This window comes from Macrotis lagotis, chromosome 2 (genome assembly GCF_037893015.1).
Source record: "Macrotis lagotis isolate mMagLag1 chromosome 2, bilby.v1.9.chrom.fasta, whole genome shotgun sequence".
Taxonomy (NCBI): Eukaryota; Metazoa; Chordata; class Mammalia; order Peramelemorphia; family Peramelidae; genus Macrotis; species Macrotis lagotis.
In genome coordinates, this window is record NC_133659.1 from 62,263,982 (window position 1) to 62,282,056 (window position 18,075).

The 18,075-nt window shown below is 37.0% G+C and overlaps 1 protein-coding gene across 3 annotated transcripts in view; it reads right to left on the reverse strand.

The window, feature by feature from the left end:
- Positions 1-18,075, reverse strand: part of NME7 (NME/NM23 family member 7) — a 174,155-nt gene that overhangs the window by 74,418 nt on the left and 81,662 nt on the right. For all 3 annotated transcript variants that reach the window (XR_012475596.1, XM_074221960.1, XM_074221959.1), the window contains exons 8-10: positions 6,089-6,153; positions 3,709-3,777; positions 339-440 (exon numbers count right to left, since the gene is read on the reverse strand). Coding sequence is in view for 2 of the 3 variants with exons in the window: in XM_074221960.1 (XP_074078061.1) it covers positions 339-440; positions 3,709-3,777; positions 6,089-6,153 (236 nt within the window). In the remaining variant the exon portion in view is untranslated. The remainder of the gene's footprint in view (positions 1-338; positions 441-3,708; positions 3,778-6,088; positions 6,154-18,075) is intronic.

The following is an 18,075-nucleotide window of genomic DNA, read 5'->3' on the forward strand; positions in this document are numbered from 1 at the left end:
TTTGAATACTTTGTTGCATGTTTGCCACTGATAGTTTAATTACTAAGAACATATTTATGACTCTAAAAGTAGGTAGATCAGTCTTGTGGTCAGAATTAGAGACACTAATGAAACCGCAAGATAGTAAAAGTAAAAGACTAAGGCTTCCAAGGAGCTGAATGAATTCTCTAAAAGAGAGGAAACTGAATGAATCAAGATGAAAAGAAATGGAGAGGTTATAATTTCACTAATCAAAACGTGATTCTATTAAGGTACAAAGATTTTTGTATTTTCAATGATGATTTGAATAGTAAGAATGTTCACTTAATTTTTCACATTATTTTAAGACAATAACTTACAGGATCAGCAGGTCCACAGAAATCACGGAATGTCTTTGAAGAATTATTCTGTTGAATCTCTAGTGCTACACAAGGACCAGAATACATTTCTGTCACCATTTCCTAAAAGAGAAAAGGATAACTGTAAATTTCATAAATTACTTTTCTTTGGTTGATGATACTACCATTCTCCTAAGAACATCTGCAATCACCTAAGGATGATATAATGCCCCCTGTCCTTGGTTCTTCATATCTGGCCTTGGAAACTGATATTTCTAAGATCGTACTACCAAGTTCTGACTCAAAAATTTTCAGAGATCCATACTGATTCCATGATAAAATACAAATATATTGCATTCACGTCATCATAGCACCAGAACACTTTTCTAGAGCTATTTCATATCATCGTCTTTGTGTTACTTGTACACATCGTAACCATGCCTTTACATGAGTGATACTGCATGTCTGGAATGTCCCACCTCCCTAATTTTGACTATCACATTCAAGGAGATTTTGGAATTTATACTTGCTTTAATTTAAAAAAAATTTTTTTCCATTATCTACATTTACCTATGTTTAAATATTGTATCTCCACTTCAAATCAACCATTATAATAAAGAAAAAAGAAAAAAAAACTTTAGCAATAATTCTGACATTACAATGTATCATCACACTCATATCCCTAAACTTCTGAAAAAAATCTTATTTCTTTATTTGGGGACAACCCTAATCATAATTTCTTAGCTTTGTTTCAATTGTTTTATTGTTCAATGTTGTTTTGATTTAAAGTTATCTTGTTATTAGTGGTTCAAAGCATCATTTCATAGGGTTAACTGAAATTCTTTTGAAAACTTCACATCCTTTTACCACTAAGCAGAAATGGCTTTTTTGATCTTATTCATCTGTTAGCTGCCTATAATTCTTAGATATCAAAAATAGTTGATACAAACATTTCCATTTGACTGCTTTTCTTCTTAACAGCGTTGGTTTTCTGCATGTAAAAACTTTTCAACTTATTCTAACTAAAATTATACATTTTTTCTTTTTGTTAACTGTCTATGGTTTGATTACAAATTTACTTAGTAACAATGGCCAATACTGGTATCTGAATTGCGTCTCTTCTATTTTTTTTTCATTCTATGACCTTTAATATTAAGTTCATGAAGTCCATTTTAAGGGTTTTTAATGGTATTTTGTTTAAGATAGTGGCCTAATTCTAATTTCTGCTAGACTTCTTTCTAGGTTTCCTAATAATTCTTTTCAGTGAGAGTATTCTTTCCTAGGCAATTTATATTTTGAGGTCAGGAGAACATTGGTTTACCAAGTTCAATTACTTCTGATTCTTCCTTGATGAATCTATTCCATTGCTTTACTTTTAATTGTTTTAAAACACTAGCCCCATTTTTTTTTTTAGTTTTTGCAAGACAATGGGGTTAAGTGGTTTGCCCAAGGCCACACAGCTAGGCAATTATTAAATGTCTGAAACTGGATTTGAACTCAGGTACTCCTGACTTCAGGGCTACCCCAGCTAGCCCCATTTTGATGGTTACTATTTTAATATACTTTAAGATACAGATGGGCTCTTCCATTTCATATCTACTTTTCTCATTATTTTTCTTAAATTATTCTAGATTTGTTGCTACTTCAAATGAATTATACTGTCATTTGATTTATCTCTGTAAAGTATTCCATCGGTAGTTTGGTTGATATAGTCACAGCAGCCTAACAATTAATTTCAATAGTATTTTTATTTTATTGAAATAGTCTAGTTATAAGTACTGATTATCTAACTATTTAAATTGTCTTATATTTCTCTAGGCTTTCCTTATATATTACTTTCTCCTGGATGTTTTGGTGAAATATAGTAGGAGCCAGTAAAATAAAGCCAGTAAAATACAGGTGAAATCTGTCCCATTTCCCATTTCTGTATGGTCCACAAGCTAAAAGTGATTTTTACAAACATATAAACAGGCTGACTGGCCAAATTTGGTTCATGGATCACAGTTTACTAACTCCAGAAGTAAAGGGAAAGCTATTCATTTTTTTCTATTTTATTTTGTAATCTGCCAGTTTAACAAAGCTGTTAATTGTCTCAATTACTTTCTTTGTTGATTCCCAAGAATTTCTAACTTTATAAGCATTAGCTTTCTGTAATTTCTAGTGCTGATGACCTGATCCTGAAATGTTACCATAAATCTTTGAATTTCTACTAATAATCTTTACTGAAACATGATTGTTTTATGGATGTTGTTCTATGATTCCACTCATGTGTCTTAGTAATTTCATAGGCTCTGCCTGGAGAGAAATTACTTTTGGCTACATTAGTTGATTAGTAAAAGACATTCCTGTTGCCTCCCTTTACTATCATTTTGTGAAATAAAATCTATTTTTCCAAATGTTTTTATACAAAATTTTTAACATATTTGCCAAGTTCTCTAAGATCATTTATCAATCCTCTTCCTCCTTTTTGACAAGCCCTTCTAAAGCTATCTTGGAGTCAAAGGTATGTGTTTCATTCATCTTCTCTGGGGTTTTGATTGCACACATTCTTGACCCATTGTCATCCATTTTTTCCACGATTATTAGGAGTTGTTTTTCTTTTGTCCTTTTTTCTCAAAGAAGATCACAACATCATGTGCCATGACAAGCACACGAATTGGATTTGAGTGAGGGAATGCTGTGCTAAATCACCAGTCTCACTTCCTCCACCAGAATCATCTGGATCCAGTGACCAGATATGGATCGGGATGACTGGAGATAGCCCTGGACATAAGGCTATCAGGGATAAGGTCACTCAGTTAGTAAGTGTCTAAGGTCAAATTTGAACTCAGGACCTCCTGACTTCAGGGCCAGAGAGCCGTTACACCCCAGCAGCTGAAGAGCCAATGAATCACTGTGATCCACTGAGCCCAACACACAAGACTTCAAAGTTCTCACAAGTTGTCAGGTATGGCAGCAAAGGAGAACATCCCCTCCTCTGCTCAGTGATTCCCTGGAACCTCATCTTTGCTAAGGCAAGGCCTTCCTCAGTCCTACCTATCTCTGACTAGAGAAGGTGGATCCTGTGGTCCAGAGCCTACCCTTGCGGAGGGCAGTGCCCTAGACAGCCACTTCAGCCTCCTCCAGCTCTTCCTGCCTCCCCCATACACCCTCTCTGATCCTCTTTCTTTGCAGAGAGCTACCTTGGCAAGGATGGGCATTGCTTTATGCATTTTTTGTACTGAGCACAATGGGTGAGATTTTGAGGGGTGTTTATTATTATTGTTTTGAAAGCATGATGAAATTCCCCCTCAGGTTATAAATGAGCAAAATTTTCAGCATGTTTGTGTGTGTGTGTGTGTGTGTGCGTGTGTGTGCAGTAGAAATAATTTATATTTGCTCTAATACTTACATTAAATTCAGTTACCACGCCTTTATAAACTTCATAAAACTCTTCAACATTAACTCGGTCCATATTGTACTAGAACAAAAGTTAAGAATGACAACCTAATTAAAAATAAATAGTAAACTTAAAACTCTTTATTCCAAATGGAATATTTTTCCTTGAGATGCTATTTATATTAAAACCAAATTGAGTAATAATTCAAAATTAAATAAAATAAATATTCTTTGGAACTAACAACTAGTAGAAATCTATTAATAAAATCTCACTTTATGAGGATAATTTATTTACCATATTCACAACAATGGTAAAGTTGTAAATGAGTAAATATACTGATTCATAAAATAGTATACATGAGACTGATAGAATGTCATTTAAACCCTCAGCCTTTAGAAAAGTCCCTAGCTGCCCTTACCTTTCTTGGTCAGAAGAAATATAGTAATATAGTTAGTAATATAGTATAGTTAAATACTTAGGTTAAAGGCTTTTGTCTGCCATTGCCTCTTTGCTTGGTTTAAGACAAATGATATTAAGCAAAACATGTTTTTTTTTTTTTTTTAAAGAGGACTTAAAATCTCAACTCAGAAGACTATGGGAAATGAGGCAGCAATTGGCCTGTCTTTGGTCTGGTGTTGCTGGGAAAAGAGAAACACAATGACTGAGTTAGAGCTTAGCCTTATCTGCTGGTAGTTCCTCACCCTGCTCCTACATTAAGGTTCTTGGTATCTTTTATCTCTTCCATATAATTTTGGAGAGGTATCAGCGTTCAGGAGGACAAAATAAAGGATCAAGTACTCTACCTTGCTGATGCATTTTGGTATTGAAAGGTTTTAGAAGTTAAACAGAAGAGTTTATATTTGATCCTGGAAGTAACAATGAGCCACTGGAGTTTACTGAGGTGGGTGAAGATGGAGAGAGATAGACATGGTCAGACCTGCACTTTAGGAAAATCTCTTCGGCAGTGAAACAGAGGATAAACTATAGTGGGGAGAGACTTGAGGCAGGGGGATTATATAGAAGGCTATTGTAATATTCTAGCATTGAGGCAATGGGGGTCTAATCCATTGTGGTTGGCGTACCAAGATAGAAATTGTGTGAATAGAGAAAAAGGGACATATATGACAGGTACTGCAAAGATAAGGAAAAACTTTGCAACAGATTGGATCCATTAAGTGAGTGTGAAAGAGAGGAGGGTGATACTAAGGTTCACATCTTAGGTGACTAGAAAGATGGTGGTGCCCTTACCAGGGTAAGTTCAGGAAAGACAAGAGTGTGGAGGGGGTTGGAGGGGAACATGATGAGCTCAGCTTTGTGCATGCTAAGTTTAAGATGTCCATGGGACATCTAATTCAAGATATCCAATAAATAGATAAATAGAGCTAAGAATCACCTGCAAAGAAATGAAAAAGTGAATCCCTAAGAGATGATAAAATCAATATATGAAAGAGTTTAGAGGGCAAAGAAAAGAGACTCTGAGGACATCCAAGATTAGCAGGAGCAATGTAGAGGAAGAGCCAGCAAAGGACTAAGAAGGGATAGCAAGGTAGGCAGGAGGAGAAGCAGGAGGCAGCAGTGCTGCCAGAGAGTAGAGCATCAAGGAGGAGGGGGATCCCTTGTCAAGGCAGCAGAAAGGTCAGGAAGGATGGAGTCTGAGAAAAGGCCATTAGAGCTGGTGAGTAAAGGTCATCTGTAATTTTGGAGAGGGCAGTGTCAGTTGAATGATGAGATTGGAAGTCAGATTTTAGGAGGCTGAAAGAGAGAAGAGGAAGAGGAGGGAGTAATGTTAAATGGCTTTCTTCAGGAGTTTAGCCATCAAAGGGAGAAAAGAGATAGGAAAATAGCTAGTAGAAATGAAGGGATCAAGAGAGAACTTTTTAAAGTAGGGATCTGTGTTGTAGGCAACAGAGAAGAGGCTGATAGAGAGATAGAAGATTAGTGAAAGGAGAGATGACAGAGGTGGTCTGCCTTGACCAGAAGAGGCATCTCTTCATGTGGAATAACAGTAGCAGACTGACAAACCAGATAAATAGAGGAATTCCAAGGCCAAGTCCAAATGCTTTCAGGGCAGTTACAGACCCTTTAACCCCTTCTTTAAAGATCTAAAAGTGAGCTAGATTCTCAGAAGACCCTGGGTAGGGAAAAAATGATCAAAACTCTGATGGATCCAGGGGATGGTTCCCGGAAAGAGGCAAAAGATAAGGGGATATTTCTGAGAAATACTCTGAGGATAGAACAGAACAACTGGTCTGAGAGATAATATTTGCATCTCCAAGTGTTTTTAAAGAAATGAATTTGCTTATCCAAATATATGATATTACATGCAAAATTTCACTAAAATCAGAAAGGAAATAATTTTAAAATAAGTCATCATGCTCTGCAAAACACCTACCATCTGCATAGCTGAAATTTCAAAACCTGCATCTCGGATGGCAATTAAGATCTTTCCCAATAGCCCTGAAAATATAAAAAAAAAATCCAGACACAAAATTATAAAATTAAGAATGAACTTAAGGATGAACTTTTCCCCACATTAAAGAAAGTAATTTGCACAATAATTTTGAAAGCATATACTTTAACAGGATGAATTTAGCCATTTCCTATCATTGGTTTTACCATGTACTGAGCTAGTCAGTGTAGGGAACACAAAAGAAGCATATAATGAGGAAGCTGCCCTTAGCCTGATTATGATTTGACTATGGAGACAAGAAAAATGCAAAGAAAATTCAAAGTAAAAAAGCAGCATATTTCTTTTTTAAAATAAATTTTTCAGTTATCAAGCATATATTTTTCTCTTTCCCCTCCTAATGAAATGAAAAAGGAAAACCTTTATAATAAATTCATGTAGCCAAGCAAACAAATCCCTATATATTCATGTTAACAATGTGTCTCCTGTTAAAAACTAGATTTATTTTTTTCTCATTTTTTCCCTTTAGTTCTGATTTTTTTTAAACCACATAACGTATATGGAAATGTGCTAAACATGATTGTACCTGTATAAGCTAAATCAAAATAACCAGCTATTGCAGGGAAGGGGGGAGGGAAGGATGAAGAGAGAAAAACATAGAACTCAAAAAATTACAAAAAGATTTATATTTAAAACTATCTTTGCATATAAATGCAAAAATAGAATGAAGTAACATTACAAAAGAAAAAATGTATCTCATATCTCTCTGTCAGGAAATGGGTAGCATTATTTAGCTCTCCTTCTAAGGTGAAATCAGACCATTACTACTATTCTTTGAGTCCATCTATTCAACCAATTCCAAAGATACACATCTATACTAATATCAAATCCATATCTTTCTTTCCTGTCCAAAAGAAGAGGATGAGAGACTTTATTAGAAGGTTTGTTAAAAATCTATATGTCTATATCCCTATCAATATCAAACATTCCTATGACCTATTATTAATCTTTCCAAAAATGAAATGAGTAGCTTCTCAAAATTTGTTTAAAATAAGTATGTATTTTTATGAGCATATCTTACTGATGCCTTATATTTTTATACATTCTATTCACTTCAGGATTCCATCAGTCAGCCTATATTTATTAAGGACATATTCATATATAGGGCACTGTTCTAGATATGTAGGCTACAAAGAAAAATAATATTAGGATTTACTTTTGAAACCCTAAAGAATAAACAATTAATTGAAAAAAATAAGTTCATCCATGTTTCAGAAAAAAAATACACATAAATTACCAGCATTCCAGTATATTAACAATAAAACAGCAAATCCAGCCTCAGATACTTGATATCTACTAACAGTGTGACCCTGGGCAAGTCAGTTAACCCTGATTGCCTTACTGACAAGAAACGGTCAGAAAAGAATAATAACAGCCAGGAAAGAACCAAAATTCCACTCAAAATAACTACAGAAGGTACAAAATATTTGGAAGTCTATTTACCAAAAACATTCAGAAATTATACAAACTCAACTGCAAAATACATTTTACATAAATAAAAATAGATCTAAATAGGAAAAATATGTACCAAATAACTACTTTGTAGATCTAAAAAAAATAGTAACAAAAACATCTGATAAACCAAAAGTCAAGAATATCAAGAAAATTAATAAAAAGAAATTGAAGGAAGAGGCCTAGCAGAATCAAATCTAGAACTACATGATATCATCAAACTAGGTTGAATTCTCAAAGCAACTTGGTACAAGATAAGAATTAGAGTAATCATTCAATGGAATAGTTTAGGTAGACAATAAACAAAAACAAAGGAATCCAATACTTGATAAACCTATTGGGGCAATAACTCACTATCTGACAAAAGACTGCTGGAAAAACTGGAAAGCAATCCAGTAGAAATCAGGTCTAGGCCAAGAACTAAAAACATTGGTGTTCAAAGCAGGCCTAAATCCCAGCCAGGAACAATGAGGAAGGACCCCAGTCCTCCTTGGTTGGTTTTCCCAATGTGGACCTGATTGGAAGGCCAGAGCATTCCCACTGTGTGGTGGGACCTGCATAAGACAGACCAGAGGGAAAGCAGGAGCAGTCAGAGGTTGGAAGATGCTTGATACCATCGAAGGTCCACAATAAACAATGCCCCCACTAGAGATCCATCAGCGCCATTCCCGTGACCCACTGGGCAGTACCAGGAAACCAGTCTTGGGGTTCTGGGAGCATGGTGGCTAGAGCCAAGTGGCTAGATCCAGGTCTAGATGTGCCATGCTGTTTTTGCCACTTGTCACCAGAAAAGCACATGCTGGGCACCACAGCACCTTGCTGATGTTGGAGAGACCTTACCCACAAGACCAAGGGCATCTGCAGCATCCAGATCTTCACCTGAAGTCCTTTTTCCTATTAAATCGGGCAAAGGGATGAACTGGTTTGGGAAAAGGCAGTGAAGTGATTGTCTTTGCACAACTTTCCCTTCACTATAGTAAACATAATGTGCAAGTTAAGACATGGTTCTCTTTGAACGTGAAGGACATTATTACTATTATTATTATTATTATTATTATTATTATTATTATTATTACAATATGACAAGATAGATTCCAAATGTACATATGACTTAGTCATAAAAGGTGATGCTGTAAGCAAATTAGAGTAAAAAAGAAATAACCTTTCAGATTTATGGATGGGAAAGAGTTTAAGACCAAACAAGTAATAAAAAAGTAGCACAGAACATATAATAGATAACCTTGATTATATAAAATTTTAAAGGTTTTACACAAAGTAATACAATTAACATTTGAAGGAATTAGATAATGGGCAAGTGTCTTTGATAAGTTCTCATATTCAAGACATATAGTAAACTGAATCAAATTTATAAGTCTAAGATCCATTTCTGAATAGATTAATGATCAAAGGATAAGAATATATAGTTTTAAAAAGAAGAAATGAAAGCTCTCAACAATCATATGAAGACAAAATGCTCCAAATCATTTGTGACTGGAGAAATGGAAATTAAAGTAAATGAGGTTCAACCTCAAACCCAACAGATTGGCAAGATGACAAAAGAGGAAAACGACAAATATTGAAGAAGATTCTGGAAAACAAAGAAACTAAGGCAGTTTTGGTAGAATTCTGAATTTGTCTAGCCATTCTGGAAATTGCCCCAAAAGTACTAAGTTACACAAAAGATTCTTTGACACAGTAATACCATTATGATACTTATACCCTCAAAAAGATCAAAGTCCTTTTTTGGAAAAGGAGTTAGATGTACAAAAAATTTACAGCACTTTTTAGTAGTAGTAGTAATAGTAGTAGTAGTAGTAGTAGTAGTAGTAGTAGTAGTAGTAGTAGTAGTAGTAGTAGTCAAAAAAAGGAAAATAAGGGATTATCTCTCTACTTATTGCTATTGCAAAGTCATTTTGTTAGTTGTGTCCAACTCCCCATGACCCCATTTGGGGTGATATTGGAATGATTTGCCATTTTCTTCTCTATTCTTTAGGGATATGGCTAAAAGAAAGAATGGAATCAAATTTTACTGTTGAATATTATGGAATATAATATGATTAAAAAGAGAGTTTCCGAGGAAACTGGAAAGATCTTTATGAATGATGCAGAATAAAATGAACCAGGAAAATAATTTATATGAAGATAAAATTATAAAGAAAACACAACTTTCAAAGACTTAACTGTAATCAATACAATGACCAACTATTATTTCAGAGGACTAAGGATAAACATGCTTCCTATCTTATGTCAAAGAGGCATTGGACATAAAATGCAGAATGAGACATGCATTGACAAGGTCAAATATAGGAATTCATTTTGCTGAACTATACATATTTGTTCAATTTTTAAAATATAAGTATACAGGAATTGAATTTGGAACTCAAAACTTAGAAAAAATGCTAAAAAATTGCTTTGGCATATAATTGGAGAAAATTAAATATAATAAGTAAAAAATGAAAAAATATAAATACACAGTAGATACAAGGTAACTTTTTTGGAAGGGTGAGGCAGGGTTAAGTGACTTGCCCAATGTCACATAGACTAAGTAATCAAGTGTCTGAGGCTGGATTTGAATTCAGGTCCTCCTGACTGCAGGGTCAGTGCTCTATCCATTGTTTCATCTAGTTGCCCCAAAGGTAACTTTAGGAGAAGAAAAGGGCAATAGAGATAGCCCAGAAAAGGACTTTTAAAGGTGGCAGTGCTTTTTTCACTAAGAGAAAGGTCTTAAAATGTCTAACCAATAGATATCAATTACTAAGAATATTACTGTTTCTCTCCTGTTATTTCACAAACTCATACACACAAATTTAAATATAAAGTTTTTTATTAGTGAATCTTTATGAAATTATAATATTTTCATCAAATCAATACAATTCATATCAATTTTTTGTGTAATATTCCAGTCATCATTTGATAGTCATTGTGATGAAAATTATATGTGATTAAACTGAGTTAATAAATGAATTTGAAAGCAACCAGGCAAGTCTACAAGATTTTTGTATATTGCCATAACCACTGTGAAAGAAGAAGTCACATGTGAGTTTCTGGGAAGAGATTCAAACTTAAATGAGATGCATTAGTCTTTGGGGAAGGCTTTGATCTATGTGGGTTTGAGGCTATTTTGCTGATTTTGGAAAAGACCTAATTAGTCAATAAGCACTTTTTAAGTGTAGGCACTATGGTCAGAACTGAGACTGCAAAGAAAGGTAAAGGGTCCCTGCCCCCAACTAGCTCTCACTCCAAGCAGCACAGATTAAAAATATATGCAACGTATATGCATAACCAAGGGGAATTCATCTGAAAGGCCAAGACCCTAGAAGCTAATGGATCTAGACTTGTCAGAAGTAAAAAGCCAGAAAAGGTAAGAGGTAGAGGAAAGAGCATGGGGAATAATCAGTGAAAAAGTGTGAAGAGGGGAAATGAAGCCATGAACCAGTAACAATCAGGCCAATGGAATAGTAGACTATGTGGAAAAGAATCAAGTGGAGGGCTAGAAAGGGTCAGGTTACTGCCAAACAAAGGAATAAAGAGCTGATGAAGTTTATGAAGGAGGAAGGGGTGACAAAGGCAGACCAGTGCCTTAGAAAAAAATATATAGGTCAGTAATTTGTGGTTTTATAAGTCATTATGTGGCCTACAAAGATCTCCAGTTTCTATTTGACACCACTGATCTAGGTCAACCTCCTTATTTTATAGATGAAGAAAAGTCATCAAACTTATCCAAAATTACACAGATGCTTAGTGGAAAAGGTGATCACTAAAGTCAGATTTTCCGACTCTATCAGAACTTTATCTTCTTTATACACCTTCATCAGAAGTAATACCAGAGAAAAGAAGAAAATAAACTAAAAAACCAATGTTACTGTTTGTTATTAATATTGATGAGCAGCTGGTGAGAGGCAACTTGGCGTGATGATTAGAGAGTCATTCTTGGAGTCAGGAATACCTGACTCTGGTCAGATCCTGACTCTGACACATACTATCTTCGGCCCTTAGTAAATCATTTAACTTGTCAGCTAGGTAACTATCTAAACTGCATTAGGACTATTGGTCAGAACTGGCAGAAGGATATTCCAAAGAGGAAATTCATTACATTGATAAAATCAGGTATGGAGTTCTCCCTCTTGGATGCCCCCCCTCCCTGAAAAAATTAATCTCAATAAATAATTTTATGAAGAGGAAACAAATATTTATCAAAGTAAAGGAATGATATCTTATCACATATCTGGTTCATGTTTCTTCAAATAAAAGCAAAAAGTAAACTCCTTTCTCCCTACCCCCAATATCCTGTTCTGATTTTAATTGATTCTGCCAAAAGCTTATTTTTCCTTGCTATCTCAAAACCTTCAATATTCACACACTAGAATTTAAAAACAAGGTATATGTAACCTGATAATTCTGAAACTTATCTGTTGACTTGAACAAACACTTAAATCCCTTGCAACTTAAAACATTAGTTAAAAAAAATCATCACAGGAAAATATGCTTTGGTATAGATGGTAGCAAAAAGTAATCAAGAGGAATCAAGACATTAAACAGAGGAAACTCAAGTAGAAAAAATTTTGAGAAATCATTTTAAAATTTAAAATTGTTGTAAAATGCTATATATGGGATATTTTAATAGGCTTCCTATTACTTAACAAAAACAAACAAAATTTTAGAATATTTATTAAAGTTAATTGGTTTTGTTGACATCTACAAGGATTTTCTGTTCTCAAATCTAAATAAGCCATTGGAAAAGAGATGGATGCTAAAGTTTTGAATGACAAAATATACTGATTCTACATCAAAATATCCACTGTTCTTAAACTGAATTCAATGCAAGGAAAATAAGCCTTAACCCTAAGATGTCTGGGAATAAGTACACTGACAAAAATGAAAATGGATAAAATTGATGTTAATAACCAATTTAAATGAAATTAAATGAGGTTAATTTATTTTGAAATTTCAATGTAAAGAGGAAAGAGTTTCATTAAATGATACTCAAAAAAGGACCAGTGAATCTTTCAAATGAGATTACTGTAAAGTCAAATCAAAAACCAGAGATTATGAGAAAGTTAGGATTTATGTTCAACAACAAGGTACAAAAGAAATCACAAGCATTAGTAAATTCAACAGGAGGAATTTAATACTAATCCTATCAAATATGCATACAAATAATCTTAGGCAAAAGAACAAGATGGAAAAGCTTTCTGTCTCCTAGACAGCAGGAAGTTTCTAGGCAAAGCCACTTGACTCATAATCTTCCAGTATTTTTTTTTAATTAGATGAAAGGATGGACTCTTACATCTTACTGGTGACCTATTCCCCCTGATGGTTTAGTGCACTATGTGAACAAGAACACATTTGAATCACATTAGGTGAAATGGAGAGCAAACAGTGGCTTCCAAAAACTGCCATAAGAAGGAATCTGCCCCTGGGCTCATCCTACAATCCATCTATGAAGCCTTCCTCAGCAGGCCCACTGGGGGTTGCAATGCCCAGAGAACCCAGTCCCAGAGTCAGGAAGACCTGAGTTTCAGTCAGGTCTCAGACATTCGCTGACCTGTGTCTGTTGGTCAGTCAAAGCCCATCTGAATGGTCACTGTGTTCATTCATCAGTCAAAACCCATTTATTAAGCACCACTACTGCCCAGGCACTGTGGTACAAGATAGAAATGGCAAGAAAGGCAAGAATCAGGACCTGCCCTCTGGGCACTTCTAGTTTGATGAGAAGACCCTTGTAGAGAGTGAGGTCTGAGGAAAATCTCTACAGGAGGACTTGGGAGTCACCAAGGAGGGGGTCCTTGGGAGTAAGGGGAGCCTGAGGCCCCGTGGAAGGAACAGGGAGGCAGGGATAATGGAAACAAAAAACACTGAAAAGGTGGAAGGGACCAAGTGACAGGGCTGAAGAATTCTTAAAAGTCAAAAGGAGGACTTCAGATTTGATCCTGGAGGGGATTGGGAGTCTTGGGAGATGATCAGGAAGATTAATTTGTCAACTAAGGGGAGGATGGCCTAGGGGCAATGAGACCCACAAGTGGGCACCTGCAATAGTCCTGAGGTGGCACAGCTTGAACCAAGATGGCTGCAGTGTTTGGAGGAGGGGTGGGGGCATAGAGAAGAAGGGACTGACAAATAAGTTGATATGGCAGGGGTGGGGAGGGGGTGAAGAAAGGGGGAGGCGAGTAAGGAATTCAAGATGGCATCAAAATTGCAAGCCTGAGTAACTAGGAGGGAATGTTGGTTTGGCTGGAAAAAAAAGGTAAGAAGAGGAGGAAAGCTTTAGTTGAAGTTTAAGATTTTTATGGAACATTCTGTTCAGGATGTCTAGCAGACAACTGTAGATCTGAGATTAGAGGCTAGGGGAAAGTTTGGGATGGAAAAGTAGATCTGATACAAAAGTATGGGAGCTGATGAGAACGACAAATGAAATATTACAGAGGAAAAAGAGAATCAGTCTGCTGTACTTCCAGGTTAACATGATGTGGATGAAGATTTGGCAAAGAAGAAAGAGAAGGGTGGGGCGGAGCTAAGATGGTGACATGAAGGGATCCAGTCTTAGGAGCTCTCTGATAAAAATTCATAAACTAAGGACTCTGACTAAACTTTCAAGAGACAGAATCCACAAAGGGACCCAGTGAGGCAGTTCTCCTACTCAAGCTAACCTAGAAAAGAGCAGAAAGGCTCTGCTCCCCGGGGTCAGAGGGGCGGCCTGCCAGAGGGGTGGCCCGCCAGAGCCAAAGAACTTCAGCCTCCCCGAGGCAGCCCCAGGGCGCTGGTAGCCGAGGCTCACAGCAGCGGGGGAGTCTCCTGAGCTGTACCCTGGGGAGCACCGGCACAAAGTGGGGGAACACTGGGGGACCTCTGCCAGAGCGAGCACGTGGAGCCCAGCCCTCAGGGCACACAGGGAGCAGCTTGGTCTTTCTGCAGCCCAAATCCAGGAAACAGAAGCAGGCAGAGCGGGTAAGCAGGAGCCCCCAGGGCATGAGCCCATTGAGCTGAGGGAGGGGAGTGAAGAGAGACTGCGGAGCTCTGTCCTCTGCCCCTGGAACAGGACTCTGCGGCTCTGACTACATTCAGATCCTGATCACAGTCTAGCCCCCCCCCCCCCCAATAGAACAACAGGGCCCCCCCAACTCAGCCCCGTGGCAGAGGGGGGTGCTTATGGTCATTCACAGACCAGGAAGGACGACAGAGCCTCACACACTGAGTCCCTTGTGGGAGTGTCCCAAAAGCTCAGGAAGCACCCCAAAAAACAGGCTTAGGTTGGGAAAATGAGCAAGCAAAGAAACAAGAGGAAGACCATTGAGAAATATTTTGCAAATGAGCCCAAGAAGGATCAAAATACTCAGTCTGAAGATGAGGAAGCACAAGCTCCTACATCTAAAGACTCCAAGAAAAACAGAAATTGGGCTCAGGTTATGATAGAGCTCAAAAAAGACTTTGAAAATCAAATGAGGGAGTTGGAAGAAAAACTGGGAAAAGAAAGGAGAGAGATGCAGGAAAAACATGAAAATGAAGTCAGCAGCTTAAGTCAAGGAAATCCAAAAAAATGCTGAAGAAAATAGCATGCTAAAACACAGCTTAGGTCAAATAGATAAAACAGTTTAAAAAGTTATTGAGGAGAAGAATGCTTTAAAAAGCAAAACTGGCCAGATGGAAAAAGAGATAAGAAAACTCTCTGAGGAGAATAAATCCTTCAGAGAAAGAATAGAATTCAGGGAGATTGATGAATTTACCAGAAATCAGGAATCAATACTTCAAAACCAAAAAAAATGAAAAAAATAGAAGAAAATGTGAAATATCTCATTGAAAAAAACAACTGATATGGAAAACAGACTTAGGAAAGATAATTTAAAAATTATTGGAATACCTGAAAGTCATGATCAGGAAAAGAGCCTTGACATCATTTTCAAAGAATTACTATAGGAAAATTTCCCTGATATTCTAGAAGCAGAGGGCAAAATAGAAATGGAGAGAATCCACCGATCCCCCTGAGAAAGAGATCCCCAAAAAACCAACCTCTAGGAATATTATAGCCAAGTTCCAGAACTCCCAAGTCAAAAAGAAAATATTACAAGCAGCCAGAAGGACACAGTTCAAATATCGTGGAGCTGCAGTCAGGATCACACAGGACTTAGCAGCAACTACATTGGAAGCTCCTAGGGCTTGGAATACAATATACCGGAAGGCAAAAGAGCTTAGAATGCAGCCAAGAATGAACTACCCAGCAAGGCTGAATGTCCTCTTCCAGGGAAAAAGATGGACTTTCAATGAACCAGGGGAATTTCAAAGGTTCCTTTTGGAATGGCCAGAGCTGAACAGAAGGTTTGATCTTCAGATACAGGACTCAGGTGAAGCATGGAGATTGGAGGAGGGGGGAAATATGAGGGACTTAATGAGGATGAACTGCATGTATAGAAAAATGATACTGATAATATACATATGAACCATCTCAGTTAATAGAGCAGGTAGAGGGAGCTTTTATAGTTGAAGCACAGGAGAAAGCTGAATTTGAAGATAAAACATGGTGTAAAAATGGAGGCAATAGGGAAAAAAAGGGAAATGGAATGGGAGAAAGAAAAAGGAGAGGGGGAATAGTCCAAGATATTTCACATAATTTTTTTTTATTACAATGAGCTATTGCAATGATATGGAAGGGGCGAGGCAAGGGGGAATGAGGGAACCTTTGCTCTCATCAGAGATGGCTAGGAGAGGAAACAGCAAATATACTCAATGGGGTATAGACATCTGGAATAAGAAGGAGGGGGGAGCAGGGGGAAGGGGTGGGGATGTGAATAAAGGAGGAGAGGATGGACCATAGGGGGACAGTGGTCAGATATAATGCATTTTATTTTTTACTTCTTGCAAGGGGCTGGGATTGGATGGCCTGCCCAGGACCATAGGGCCAGGTGGATTCTGGGCCTAAGGGGTGGTATGGGGGCTCAGGGCTTCTTGGCCCCAGGACCAGGGATCTGTCTGCTGCGCCACTCAGTGACCCTACAGCTGAGTCAGAGTGAAAGGAGAGAGAAAATATAGTACATGGTAGTGGAGAAATAAGAAAGGAGGGAGTTGCGATCAGCAATGGCAACGTTGGAAAAATATGGAAGTAACTTTTGTGATGGACTTATCATAAAGAATGTGATCCACTCACGACAGAGTTGATGGTGTTGGAACAAAGACTGAAGCACATTTTTTTGTTATTATTATTTGGGGGAGAGTGCAGGGCAAATGGGGCTGGGTGGCCTGCCTGGAGCCACATAGCAGAATGATCTTTGGGTGTCTGAGGCCAGATTCGGACCCAGGTGCTCCTGGCTCAAGGGCCAATGCTCTGTCTGCCACCCGGCCACCCCTACTATTATTACTATTTTATTTTATTTTGGGTCTTTTTTTTCTTTCTTCTTTTTGGTTTTTGCAGGGCAGTGGGGATCGGGTGGCTTGTATGTCACATGGCTGGGTGATTATTGGGTTTACAAGGCTGGATATGGACTCGGGTGCTCGTGGCTCCAGGGCTGGTGCTTCGTCCATTGCGCCACCTGGCCATACCTACAATTATTACTATTATTTTTTTTTAATTTTAATTTTTTTCTCTCCCCTTTACTTTTTCGCCCAAGCAAGTCTATCTATATTCATGGGGGGAGGGTTATTTTGTTTACTTGTAAACAAGTATATTTTATTAATGTAAAAAAAAACATTTGTACAAAATAAGAATAAAAAAAATTAGAAAAAAAAGAAGAAAGAGAAGCAGTCAAAGAGGTAGAAGAACCAGAAGAAGGTATTATCTTGAAAATCTAGAAATATAAAGTTATCAGTATCCGAGGTTGCAGAGAGGTCAAGAGGGATGAAGACAGAAAGGCATAATATTTGGTCACAAAGAGCTCACTGATGACTTTCCATAGTACAGTTGTAAGTTGAATGATGCAGTTGGAACCCAGATGCAAAGAATTAAGGAGAGTAAGATAAAGGGAAGTGGAAACACCTGTTGAAGATGGCCTTCTCAAAGGGTTTAACAAAAAAGAGAGGAGAGAGATGGGGTGAGAGCTGGCAGGGATCAAGCTAGTGTTTTTGGAGCATGAGGGAAACATGGAAATGATCAGTCCTTATGATTTTCATAATTTTGTTATTGGCATACTATAGAACATATTCTATAAATTGCTCTCATTCTACTTAAGTCATTCTTCATCACATTATACAAGGTTTCAAAACTATTTTTATACTTTTGATATTATCATAGAAATGTTTCTGTGTATCTTGCCTGTATCAGTTCGTACATATCTTGTCATGTCTCTTTGAAATCACCTTTCTTCCTAATTTCTTAATAGCACAATAGTAATTCATTACAATCATTTAACACAATTTATTTTGCCATTTCCCCAATTGACAGCCATCAGCCATCCCTTTAGTTTCCAGTTATTTTGCCACCATGAAAATAACTATTTTATATATATATATATATATATATATATATATATATATAT